General features: G+C 39.7%; 1 protein-coding gene across 2 annotated transcripts in view; it reads left to right on the forward strand.

Moving 5' to 3' along the window:
* Positions 1 to 13,728, forward strand: part of DSC2 (desmocollin 2) — a 38,213-nt gene that overhangs the window by 20,110 nt on the left and 4,375 nt on the right. For both annotated transcript variants that reach the window (XM_029921972.1, XM_029921973.1), the window contains exons 8-14: positions 895 to 1,029; positions 1,281 to 1,466; positions 3,176 to 3,432; positions 3,554 to 3,696; positions 8,699 to 8,926; positions 11,770 to 12,006; positions 12,383 to 12,507. In XM_029921972.1, coding sequence (XP_029777832.1) covers positions 895 to 1,029; positions 1,281 to 1,466; positions 3,176 to 3,432; positions 3,554 to 3,696; positions 8,699 to 8,926; positions 11,770 to 12,006; positions 12,383 to 12,507 — 1,311 coding nt within the window. The remainder of the gene's footprint in view (positions 1 to 894; positions 1,030 to 1,280; positions 1,467 to 3,175; positions 3,433 to 3,553; positions 3,697 to 8,698; positions 8,927 to 11,769; positions 12,007 to 12,382; positions 12,508 to 13,728) is intronic.

Consider the following 13,728-nt stretch of genomic DNA (forward strand, 5'->3'; position numbering starts at 1 on the left):
TTAGCTAAAAGACTTTTCCAACTTCCATTTGTTACTTTAGAGTTAGGAATAGAACCCAAGTTTCCTAAAGTTCATCGAAGGTATTATTATTAGAGTTGCTTTTAATCCTTTTATGATTCAGTACTTAAAATAAATGAAACCATTATGAGAAGAAGCACATTTTTCTTAAACTCCAAATGAGCCTTCTTCAATCCCTGATGAATGGAAAGCCCTAAGAACCAGATTCCATTTTCCATAGAGAGAAAAAATTACAGTTCCAGATCTTTTCATAAATGTAAATATTTAAAATCTACCTTTTTCACTGGAGGATACTTCACCTAATTATTATAAGACTGGTATAAGACTCACTGCTATGTATTTTTCAGTCGAAAATTGTACTTTGGAAAGGAGATACAGATTATGATTAACTACTAGGCAATTTAAAATGTGCTATGGCTATATCTTCTCTTTCTGGAGAGTAAAACTAAAACCAATTCTTCTATATTCTGTGAGTAGCACTTTAAATTTGAGAAACTAGTGGCACCTGGGTGGCTCATTGGTTAAGTGTCCAATTCTTGATTTTGGCTCAGGTCATGATCTCACAGTTTATGAGTTTGAGCCCCACATTGGGCTCCGCACTGACTGCATAGAGCCTGTTTGGGGCTCTCTCTCTTCCTCCCTCTCTGCCCCTCCTCTGCTCACCCTTGTTGTCTCCTTCTCAAAATAAATAAAAGAAACTATTTTCATAAATTAACAGAAAAATACTAGTTTCAGGAAATTATTCTTTTGCCAGTACATGAAAACTATGAAATTTAAGCATACTTCTTAAATTTTATGCAAGACAAATTACAGAGCATAAATTAAGATTTCACTTATAATGTTGCTTCATGCAATAATTAAATCCTTTCTTTTCAGCGAATTGATAAATACCAGTTGAAAATAAAAGTACAAGACATGGATGGTCAATACTTCGGTTTGCAGACAACTTCAACTTGCATCATCACTATTGAAGATGTAAATGACAATTTGCCAACATTCACCCGTACTTCTGTAAGTACATGATGGAAATAAAAGAAAAATGTGTGACCCAGTGTTAATTGGTAAACATGCATAACTCCATCCAGCTCCATGATTTCAAATGCAGTAGCCCCAATCACATGACAGTAATCTGGACTCAGGATTTAAAATCATGGGAATATAGTCCTTGGAGGTTAGAAGAACTGAGTTTACTTCCCACTTTGCTGTTTTGGTTACAGTTGCTAATTAAGCCCTTTCTGTTGTTGTTTTTTTTATTATTTCAGTATGTGACATCAGTGGATGAAAATAGAGTTGATGTGGAAATCTTACGTGTTACTGTTGAGGATAAGGATTTAATAAATACTCCTAATTGGAGAGCTAATTACACCATTTTAAAGGGCAATGAAAATGGGAATTTTAAAATTGTAACAGATCCCAAAACCAATGAAGGAATTCTGTGTGTGGTTAAGGTAAGAATAAACTAGTTATTTGTAATTTGTAATATTATAGATTAGCACACTAGAGTTTAATGAAAAGAGAGGAATTCTGGTAAATATAGGAATAATGTAAATATAAAAGTAAATGTAAATGCCATGTTCTCCATTTCTATAATGGATGAATATATTCAATTTGGAGAACCTTTTATAAAGGCATGATTTTTAAAATTATACATATATATAATTGGTCAACAGTATCCACTTTGTAACCAACATCTCTTAACAGTTCAAATACTGTCACAGCTTAATACTGGCACAGCTTGATGCCCATGGGATGGTGCCAAACGTTCCTGGCCCATTCTTTCTGTAGCTGGGCCAGGGAGCATCCACTTATTTACTGAATTTCCCAAATGGTGAGTTATTCTTGGTGGGACCCACAGGGAGTTTGTAGCTTGTTCATCTATATCTAGCATACATTACAACCTTAGCTTCTCGGTTGAGAATGGGAATCCTCTACCATTCAAAGAAGCAAATACTTGAAAACCTCTTTCTAACACTATTCTGCAACATCTCAGAAGATCTCGCTGCTACTTCCAGAGCCGGTTAGCCCATAAAGCCACCTGAGCTCCATTTGCTTTGGACACGGTCCTAGTCTTAATTCTACTGTATCATTAACTAGACTATGATTCTATTCTGGGTCCACGTAGTTTCCCTTTTTGTACATTTTCACAAAGGGGATGACAAATACTTTCTTCTTACAATGATGCAAATTAGCTGCAGTTTGTGGGTTAATTTCTGTATTTCAAAGAGTAAAGAAATATCCTTTGAATCTTATCTCTTCCCTCATCCAATCCCAACCCTAGTCCTCAGTATTCTAAGAAGGAATCTTATCTCTGTGAAGCCTAACACCTGACAAAATTTGTGTCTAATAGGAAGTGGCTTTACCTATTCTCATTATAACTAGTATCAGGCAAGATAAAATAAAAACTTCCAGTATATTTGGTACTTCCAGTTTTTTTAGAAAGAACCTGGGCTGGAAGAGCTAACAGAAGACAGAGTAATGCCCATGAGCTTTCCATTTTCTTCTCTGTCCTCTCTGAAAAACACTTTATAAAATTTGACCCACATTTTCTACCCCAAGCCAGGTACAAATAATTTTTTTCATGTCAGAAGGATAGGATAAGTGGTCCCAAAATGAATGGAGTAGAAAATAACTATTGGTTAGGGTATGGAGTTCCTAACCTCTCAAGTGTTTGTTTTTTAATTTTTTCTAAACATTTATTTATTATTGAGAAATAGAGAGAGACAGAGCACAAGCAGGGGAGGGGCAGAGAGAAGGGGAGACACAGAATCTGAAGCAGGCTCCAGGCTCTGAGCTGTCAGCACAGAGCCTGACGCGGGGCTCAAACCCACGAACCATGAGATCATGACCTGAGCTGAAGTTGGACGCTTAACCGACTGAGCCACCCAGATGCCCCATAACCTCTCAAATGTTAACCTTAAATCCTTTTTGAAATCATTGTTAATATCCTTTGTATTACTTGCAGTTTAGGAATAGTTTTTGTTTTGTTTTGTTTTGTTTTGCTGGTTCCACCCAACTACCGAATCAGTTGAAAGATTCTCCTCTTCCAGCCACCACCTCATTTTTGAGCCTGTGTTTAATGTGATTAGGATTATTCCCAACCCTAGTTGGCCAAACACTAAATGTCCTGATCTGATTTCCAACACACTTGCTTTTGCAGCCACTGAATTATGAAGAAAGACAACAGGTGATCGTACAAATCGGTGTCGTTAACGAAGCTCCGTATTCTAAAGAGGCTAGTTCACGATCAGCCATGAGCACAGCAACAGTTACTGTTAATGTAAAAAATCAGGACGAGGGCCCCGAGTGTAGCCCTGCAGTGCAAACCGCTAAAATTAAAGAAAACGCACCACCAGGGACAAAGAGCAGCGGATACAAAGCCTATGACCCCGAGACGAGAAGCAGCAGTGGCCTAAGGTAACCTCTTTGCGTGCACTCCAAATGGACCTTGTTCTTAAAATTCATAACTTGTTTTGATGCCAGAATTATGATTTGGCCTATGACACATCCTGTCATTTTAATTTATCATTATTAACAGGTATAAGAAATTAACTGACCCAAGAGGGTGGGTGACAGTTGATGAAAACTCAGGATCAATCACAACGTTCAGAAGCCTGGATAGAGAGAGAGAGAACATCAGGGGATACATGTATAATATCACAGTCCTTGCATCAGGCAGAGGTAAGAACTCTGTTTCTAAGCCTGCTCCATCAATTCTCACCTACTTACATCCTCAGCTTTGAAACCAACAGTAAAATTTTTAAATCAGCTGCATATATTCTCAGAATGTATTTCTCTCCAGAAGACATAGAGCAAGTGAGAAGTTTGCTGTAATTTATTAACTCGTGTCTGCTTTCTAATAACACCCCTAGTTTTATGTAATTATAAAATAATTTAGTCATAGAAATACTGGGAACCGTGGTTTATTAAAAGTAAACAATAATTGAAGATTGAGAAAGTTATTTTAGTAACATTACCTTCAATTTAGCTAGTCCTGTCTTTTTACAGTAGTCACTTGGCAGGAAAATTCATTGCAGGGAGAACATACTTCTTGCCCTGTAGTGCATTCCTGGAAAATAGTTCTGTCTTTATAGGAAACTATCAATTTACTTGGGAGTTAGAATTCTGATTAAGGACATTATATAAAAATAGCCATAGTTATGATTCATGGTATATTATAAAATTAGAAAGACAAACATTGTGAATCCATAAAGCCATATGAAATTTAGTAAGATGTTCTGTGAGTCCTTCAAAATTGAGGGAAATAGGAGCACTGGGGTTAAATGTGAGCTCTGTTTAGTGCATGCTGTCCAGTTGACCTTTGTGCACCCATAAACCAAATATGCCAATCCGGGAAACATAAGTTATGACACATGGCTCACAAAATTAGAATTTAGAAGTGACTTTGGAATATGTGTTAGGTATTTCAGTCCCCTCTAAATTAATGAGAGATGGTTCATATCCATTAACTGAATTAGAAAGGTTGTAATTATTATTAATTTAACTTTGATTAATTGAAGGTTGCCCTTTAAGGCCTCAGCTTCCTTTGTCTCCTTGTCAGGACCTGTTTTTTGGTCAAAGCAAGTGAAAAAAAAGAATGATATGAAAATAAAATCTGTTCTTTTTACATTTTTTAAATGTTTAGTTTTGAGAAAGAGAGAGCAACATAGCCAGAGATGGGGAGGAGCAGAGAGAGAAGGAGACGCAGAATCTGAAGCAGGCCCCAGGTTCTGAGCTGTCAGCACAGAGCCTGATGCAGGGCTCAAATTCATGGGCCTGAGATAGTGAACTGAGCCAAAGTCTGATGCTTAACCAACTGAGCCACTTAGGCCCACCTATTCTTCTTTTTTATTTTTTTTTTTAATTTTTAATGGTTTTATTTAATTTTGAGAGAGAGAGACAGCGTGAGCAGAGGAGGGTCAGAGAGAGAGGGAGACACAGAATCTGAAGACAGGCTCCGGGCTCTGAGCTCACAGTCAGCACAGAGCCCAATGTGGGGCTCAAACCCACGAACCGTGAGATTATGACATGAGCCGAAGTCAGACGCTCAACCGACTGAGCTATCCAGGTGCCCCTAGGCACCCCTGTTCCTTTTACATTTTAAGTAGCATGTGGCAAATGGTTTGTTGATAAGATAAAACTACTGTCTGGCATTAGACATTTGGGACATAATTTTATTCTATATTCTCCTTTGTTGCAGAAGAGATTAAATGAGAGATCAAATATGTGTGTCGTTTAGATGAGCTAATCATCATGGTGGAATAGAATAAATGTGTCGTGGGGCCTTACCCATTCATTTCTGTTAAAGAGGGTAGGGGATAAATAATTTTACATTTATTTATTTTATGAACTGAGATCATACAAGAAGATGCGTTTTATGTGTTTTTTTAAATCTTTTTTAAAAATCTATAGAAGCTAATTTTATTTGCTGCCCCCCCCCCCTGCGCTTCCTAACAAAAGGTGCTCTTTCATGAGCCCTGACCCCTGGGGCCATGTTCACTTCCACCCTCCTCCTTCTTTATAGCACTTCCTTCCTCTTTCTGAAACTCTCTTGCAAGGTTTTTGTTCCACACATTCCTCTGTTATCCACATGTTTTCTGGTACCACCTTCCAGTCTCCTGAACATAGATGTTTCTTCAGTTTGGGGTTCGAGTTTTCTTCTTCTCAATATCATCTCAAATTAAAGTTTTCTTGGCAGTGTCACTCAAGTATCTCCTCTATATAGCTCAATTTTAGGTTTCATTGTTGTTACTATTCCAGCTTTGGGGAGGATTGCTTTCAAAAAATTTTTGAAACACTTACCAGGAGTGTGCCATGCACAAAAATCACAAAACCATAGGTGGCTCACTTTCCGTGACCTCATATTTGGAATTAGTACTTATTCCTATAGAATTGCATTGATAACAGAAGGTGAGCATTGCATGCATACACTCCAATGAATAAGAGTATTATTTAATCAATCAACAGATGAACAACAGCTGTGAAACACTGAATTAGATGTCTAAGATCCTTGACTTACGTAATGCACACCAATACGAACCACAAGGTGCAAAAAAAAACGAAGTGTGTTGAACAACTCTGAATGTTTAATGGAAGGAAATTCAGGCATTCAGCACAGTGCTAGAGGAGCAAACACTGAAGAGGTCAAGTATTAAACTCAACTCGGTTAGCCAAATTCAGTCAATAAGTCGTGTGCTTTCAACTCGGTGTGTGGACTCAAATGGAAAGAAATGTTCAAGACCTCCAGCAGTCCTAATTTTCAGAGAGAGCCAGGAAACAGCACATAGCATGAGAACAAGAGATTTTGAGGGGTGAAATTATTCTGCCCTCAGAAAACTATGCCAGGTAGAGAAGATACACATCTCCCTGCTTCCTTTGTTTCCCTCTTCTTCTCCCTCTTTTTTTAGTTGTCCAAAATGAGAGATAGTCGTATTGTTTCTTGGCATCTTGTTTCTTCTCTCCTGGTTCCCTTTTCTTCTTGCTGGTGCACATCCTTTACTAGCTCTTTCAATGGTGTCCTACAGGTGATAAATACACGCTGCTTGTTTTGTTCTGAAAAATATCATTCTCATGCTTGATTAGATAATTTGACTTGGTTTAAAATTTTGAGTTAACTCCTTCTTTCCCTCAACCCTGTGCAGGTCATACTTCAGTATATTGTGGCATCTCTTGTTGCTGATGTTTATCCTACTGTCAATCTCAGTATTGTCCCTTTGTAGATCATATGTCTAGATAACTTTCTAGATAACTTTTATAGTTCCTTAGGTTTTATTCTATAGTTTTAATACAACGTTTACAGTGTGAATTTATTTTTATTTATCTAGCACGGAAGATTGTGTTTTTCTTTGTTTGAGATATTCTCAGAAATTATGCATTACACTGCTTCCCTGTCGTTCTATTTATTCTCTTCTTCTAGATCCCCTATGAGAGGAATGTTGCTGTTTTTTTCTACTGAAATTTAAGCTATAATTATTGTTTGAATAGTTGCTCTTTTTAATGTCTTTGAAGATGCTAAATATACATGTTTCAAAGAGGTCTTGCATAGAGTGAATTCATCTTCTGCTGGATGATTTGGGTGGTTTTCCTTTTAGCATTAATCTTGCTCATTCTGGAATTTTGACTTGCAAGCTTCTATCACTTGAGAGGCGTTAGGCTGGCTTTCTGTTGTTGGTTTATCCCTCTCTCCCGCTTCACTCCATAGCAGTCTTAGAGTTGCCCCCAGCTTGTCCTTTGCTGTGCCCCACGTTTCAGAACCAGTTGTCCTGGCCCTTGGTGACACTGCAGGTGTCATAGGTCCTGTTGCCTGGGTCCAGATCGTGACTGCAGGGCTGGGCCCTGTCTTCCAGCTCTCCTGGGCTGGCCGCTTCATGTAAGACATGGCCCCAGGCTTCTGGCAGCACGGGGCTGTTCCTCCCCTTCTCCACCCTTGATATCCAAGTGCGCCATATTTAATAGCAGAAAGAGTAAGTGATTTAGAGACAGAAGTCCTGGATTTGTGTTTAGTTTCAGGCTTCATAATTGTTACTGGTTCGTGGCCTGGGCACATGCTCCCTTTATCTTTGAATCCCCTAAGTTTTCCAGTACTTATACTAAATATGTATAGACAAATGAGGAGCACCTGGGTGACTCCATCAATTAAGGTCTGGCTCTTGGTTTCTGCTCAGGTCATAATGTCATAGTTCATGGGTTCAAGCCCCAAGTCAGGCTCTGTGCTGATACTGAGAAGCCTCCATCTCGTTTTGCCCCTTCCCTGGTAATTCTCTCGTTCTCTCTCAAAACAAATAAATAAACTTGAAAAAATAAAATATATAGACAGATGCATTCCTTAGGCTACAGCCACTGTGATTAGTTTGGTTCGCAAGTGATTTTCTGCTTCTGGAGTCTTTCACCTTTTAAGTGGTCCTTTGGACTATTGTTCTTCTACCTTTCAGTTCCCCTGCTCCAAAACCTTATCTACTTTCTAGATGGATATTAAACTCCAGGCTCCTTAGGTTGGCTTTCAAGGATGCTTGGCTCTTCTCTGTGGTTTTGTAAATGTTTTTTTTTTAATGTGTTTTTTACCTATTTTTAGAGAGAGAGAGAGAGAGAGAGAGAGAGAGAGAGAGAGCATGAGCGGGGGAGGTGGGTCAGAGAGAGAGAGGGAGACACAGAATCTGAAGACAGGCTCCAGGCTCTGAGCCTGACACGGGGCTCGAACCCACTAACCACGAGATCATGACCTGAGCCAAAGCCAGACGCTTAACCAACTGAGCCACCCAGGTGCCCTTTCTCTGCGGTTTTGAACTCCAATCAGTCTACCTTTCCCTTCATTGTGTTTAGCGCATGGGCGGGCATGCTCTATGCCCACCTTCCTGAATGTCCTTGTGCTTTTAAATGTCTTTGTTCATCCTCCTCTTTTCTCCTTTTAATAATCAGTCGAAACTAAGCTCCATAGAAGTTTCCACATCTGTTGCCGCCATTTAGTGAACGGATGATAAATCCAAACAGCATTTATTGTCTCTACAACCCATCTGAAAGTGATAATATTTTTAACATTCAGTAAGGGCACAGTCTATGGCTGTGCTTGTCATTGATACGTTCCAAGTGCCAAATTCACATTTAAAACTATTTTTTTTTCAATGTATAATTTCCTAGTTAAAACTCAGGACATTGAAGTGCTCTATTTTTATATTCAATTTTCTAGATGGGAGAACATGTACTGGGACACTGGGAATTATACTCGAAGACATGAACGATAACGGCCCAGTTATAAGAAAGGAGACGGTGGTCATCTGCAAACCCGTCATGTCATCCGCGACGGTCGTTGCTGCAGATCCTGATGACCCCATAAACGGCCCGCCCTTTGACTTCAGTTTGGAGAGTGTTTCCGATGCTGGCATTGAGAGAATGTGGAGGCTGACAAAAATTAATGGTATGTATTACTAAACATGACTTTGTCCTTTTCAGGATCAGGATGTCTAAAAAAAAATTTTTTTTTGATGCAAGAAGAATAATGCACTGTGTGGGAACCACCAATAAAAGAAGGGAAGTTTCTCCATTTCAGTGTGGTGGGAAGTTGAACTCAAACTCAGCAACCATGAGACCATGACCTGAGCCAAAATAAAGAGTCAATCGATTAACTGACTGAGCCACCCACTGCCCCTCTGGCACCTGTTTCTCATCTCTCCTGTGTCCAGATTCTGTTAGGTGCTGTGTGAGTCCCCATGCCCCTCCCCCGTACATACCCCACCTTAGACTGGGTCTAAATGCAATCACTTCCTGACTTGTTTACCTCTCATCCACATAGATTCTTCACTTACTGATGGTTTAATAGGTCATAAAGGAATCCCCATAGGTTGCAAGTCAGAAGTACAGACAGTCCCTGGGAAGTGGACTCGGAAACCAGAGTTTCTCAGGCAGAGTGTTAATGAGGAATTTGCTTGGCGTCAGTAGATGTGAAAAGAAGGAAAGCAGGATTGGGCAGAGAGAAGTGAAGCTGCAGCCCAAGTCAGGAAAGCCATGAACTGACCTCCCTGAGTCTGAGCTAATGGCCCAAGTTGAGGCTCTCTCCCCTCTCATGGCCCAGTGAGTGGACTGGGTACCTTGAAAGGGGTGACTTTTGGCAAAATAGCACAGACATTGAAGAAGCTTGTAGCCCCCAGACAGCTGGGACAATACGAGGACAGTATGACCCTGAGGGCAGGGAATCTGGGTATGCATCACAGCCCTTGTCTCTGTACTGCAAGTGACCTCTGAACTTTTCTTGTCTTTTGTTTTCTGCTTGGGATTCTCCCCCAGCTTCGTTCCTAGTCTGTATTCTGACTTTCCCCATGAGAGGTTCTGCAGTGATAAGAATGGCAGAGAACAAAGGGCCCTCTCCCTGCCAGCTGCCTCACTCTCTCCATCGGCTCTTCGCTCCGCGGTGCCCTCTGCGTCTCTGACTGTACTGCCCATGGGCCCGAGGGCCTGGCCGCCCCCCACTTCAGCTTTCTTGGTTCAAGATCTGCTGTAAGCAGAAAGTGTTTGCCCTTACAGTGTCTTTGAATGGTTTTCAACCCCATGCTTCCGATAAGTATTCCTCCATTTCTTTTATGACAAATTAAAAAATAAGGGTTGTGAGCCAAGGGAAGGGGAATAGGAAGGGAGAAGAAAAACAAGGACACATAGAAGCTATGGTGACAAGTTAACACCCTGTGTCCTGAATCCTGCTCTGTGGACCAGAGCATTTTCAGTCTTTTCAATAACAGTGTTCTGGAGAGTGTGTGTGTGTACGGTTATCAATCGTTCTTTCTCGGGAACCACTAATCTCATTTTTAGATTTTGTTCTTTCTACTGATTTGGTGTCATAATATCATTTCTTTTACATAATGTGGAATGAGGTGGTAATTTTTAAAAAATATTTCCATCCATACAGTAAAACAGTGGCAGGTCAAAGCTTTGTTACTTTAAAGTTTTACTCATCTGTGAAATAACCCAAAAGTCTGGGAAACACTAAATTAAGAATGTATCCTAAAGAGGCTTTGAAATCAGATAGGCTGTGTTAAATGCTGGTCCACTGTTTATTAGTGATATAAATATGACCATGCTATTTATTCTCTTTGGGCCTTAATTTACTTTTATGTAAAATGGGATTATTTGGGAGAGCGAACAGAAAAATGAATGGATCACACCGTGGCACGTTATGCACCATCAATATTGGTTTTGTTAATCTTATTATTATTTCCTACACATAAACTTCCCAAGTTGACCATGCTTTCTTTAATTTGGTTTAGTTTTTTTAAATCTTTATTTTGAGAGAGAGAGAGCTAGTGAGAGAGGGGCAGAGAGAGGGAGACAGAGGATCCAAAGTGGGCTCCATGCTGACAGCAGAGAACCCAGGGTGAGGCTTGAACTCACCAGCCGTGAGATCATGACCCGAGCTAAAGTTGGATGCTTAACTGACTGAGCCACCCAGGCGCCCACCATGCTTTTCTTTAAAATAGACTTATTCACTGATTTCTTTATCCTAACACCCAAATTTTTAGAGCTTAAAACGCCTTAAAAAATCAATGGAATTGTCACCCTGGGGAGGGATTATTCTTAGACACAGACATGTGGTATTTATGTTCAGGATAATATTGTATCTTTGGACCTGTACTTAAGACTGAGCTGGATCTTGACCTGGATATATTCCACCCTTGACCTAAAAAAAAATTACAACAAAACTGAAAAATACACAGTTGACCCAGTGTCCTTTAGGACCATGAGGTGCTGTAGCCAGAGCTCATGTCTGCTGGTATGTTCAAGGTCAGCCATGTTCTAAGTTGTCAGAATCAGTCTCTGACAGTAAGTCACAACTGTGTAATTTTGTTTGGCACAATATATGCAAACAAAGTAAGGAGAAATGTCCAGAATTTCAGGCTGTTACTCTATGATGAATTCATATAAATGATAATTGCACTGTATGTTTCTATTAAAAAATTTTAAAGCAGTTATAAAGACCAATATTTTAACAAGCCTATTACTTGTGATTGGAAAAGTTTTGTTTATGGATAGAAAAATATATTATTATAGAAGCCAAAAGACAATTCAATAAGAGGCATCAGGGATAAAGTTTTCTATGCAGTATGTTTACCATCACTGTCGATCAGAGATCCTCAGTCTATTCCCATTCATGATCCTGTGCCAGCTGCACCTTCCCATCAGGAAGATCCATTTGTCGAGAAACATGGTGAATATCCTAACAGTAGGAGACATTCATATAATTCTCTATCACTCGGTTTTATTTTCTTTCAGATACGGCAGCTCGTCTTTCCTATATGAACGACCTTCCATTTGGAACATATCAAGTACCTATCAGAGTTAAAGACAGACATGGCCTGTCACTCGTCACTCCATTAAAAGTTATGCTATGTGACTGTATTACCGAAAATGATTGCACGGTTCGCTTAGACCAAAGAACTGGCAACGGAGAAGTGAGGCTTGGAAAGTGGGCCATCCTGGCAATCCTGTTGGGCATAGCATTGCTCTTTTGTAAGTCCCTGCATGAACTCAAATAAGAGCCTCTGAAATAACTTTCAAGACTCATTCTTCGAATCTACACTGCTGTTTGTAGCTTGCCATTTGGATATAGTTCAATTTCAACTCAGCATAACATATTTAATACATATTTTGAAAGTACGGTTCTGGTGTTCTGTCAGCATAGACCTAAAATTCAGTGCAGAAATACAGTCTTTTTAGCACAGTCTTCACGGCATCTCTGGTCAGGGCAGACTTGCTCATTGCCCACTGTTTTTCCCCAAGCTGTCGTGTGTATGTTTTCTGGAAAGCTGTCTTCGTATTAGTCATCCTTAATTCGTAACTTCACATTGTTTTACGATAAACTGCAGCAACTTCTCTCCTCCTCCAGGTATCCTATTTACCTTAGTCTGCGGGGCCACCGGGACAGCCAAACAGCCCAAAGTGTTTCCCGATGATTTAGCTCAGCAGAACCTCATCGTGTCAAACACTGAAGCTCCTGGAGATGACAAAATAGTAAGTAGTTTGTCTTTTTAAAACAAATACAAAGGACAATCCGGCCTAACCAACCAGAATTCTCTTTTCTGGAAAAGTTCTTTTGTGCTCAGGTTACTTAACAGTATATAAAATTCCACTGTTCTTATGGAAATAGATAAAATTACGCTGAATCTCATGGTGATATGTGATATTTCACTGTGGTCATATCGTGTTACTTAATACTGAAAGTCCTTTAGCACGTCGTTATTATTCCTACTTGAAGTGTTTCATGATGTCAACTTTAGGTCCACTCTCTTTTATATATTGAAACTGCCATTGGCGCTGGAAAAATATTTCATTTAATTATTCACAGATCATCAGCATAATTATTTTAAGTCTTTTTTTTTTTTTTTTTTGGGGGCAACAGTAATAAAATGACTACAACCTTTGATCAGTGTGGGAAGAACTTTAATGGAGTCTTTCTGGTGCTAATATGGGTTAGAAAGAAGCCTGAGGTCAAATATATAAAACAGCAGTGCTAGCAAATGACTACAGAGCTCCAGCCTTGGTTCCTGGACTAGTATGTGGATGAGGAACACGTAAATTTTCTACAAAAAGCATAATGATGACAAGAACTGGAAAGATTTAGAAAACAGTAATATGCAAAAAAAAATAAATACAACTTAAAGTTTCCTACAAAAACAAACCATGGAAAATTAGTGGCCATAGCAGCCTCTCTACTGATTTATTATTTATTGAGATCACAAGGATTTATTTTTTTACGTACTTATTTGTTTGTTTCTTTATTATTTTTTTTAGGGAGAGAGAGTACCCATGAGCGCGAAGGGTGGGAAGGGTAGGAAGGGTAGAGGGAGAGAATCTTGAGCAGCCTCCACACCCGGCATGGAGCCTGGCATGGGGGTCCATCTCATGGCCCTGAGATTATGACCTGAGCCAAAATCAAGGGACAGAAGCTCAACTGACTGAGCCACTCAGGCACCCCAAGATCGCGAGGATTTATTATTACAGTCAAGATGCTTATGGCAACTTTATTTCTGTATTTTTGTTCTAATTGAGGGGCACTAGGTTAGACACTGAACAAAAATACTGATCAGGGCGCCTGGGTGGCTGGGTTGGTAAAGCATCTGATTTCAGCTCAGGTCATGATTCCATAGTTCATGGGTTCGAGGCCTACATCAGACTCTTTGCCGTCAGTGTGGAACCTTCTTTGGATCCTCTGTCTCCCTCTCTCTCTGCCTC

Source organism: Suricata suricatta, chromosome 14 (assembly GCF_006229205.1).
Source record: "Suricata suricatta isolate VVHF042 chromosome 14, meerkat_22Aug2017_6uvM2_HiC, whole genome shotgun sequence".
Lineage (NCBI taxonomy): Eukaryota > Metazoa > Chordata > Mammalia > Carnivora > Herpestidae > Suricata > Suricata suricatta.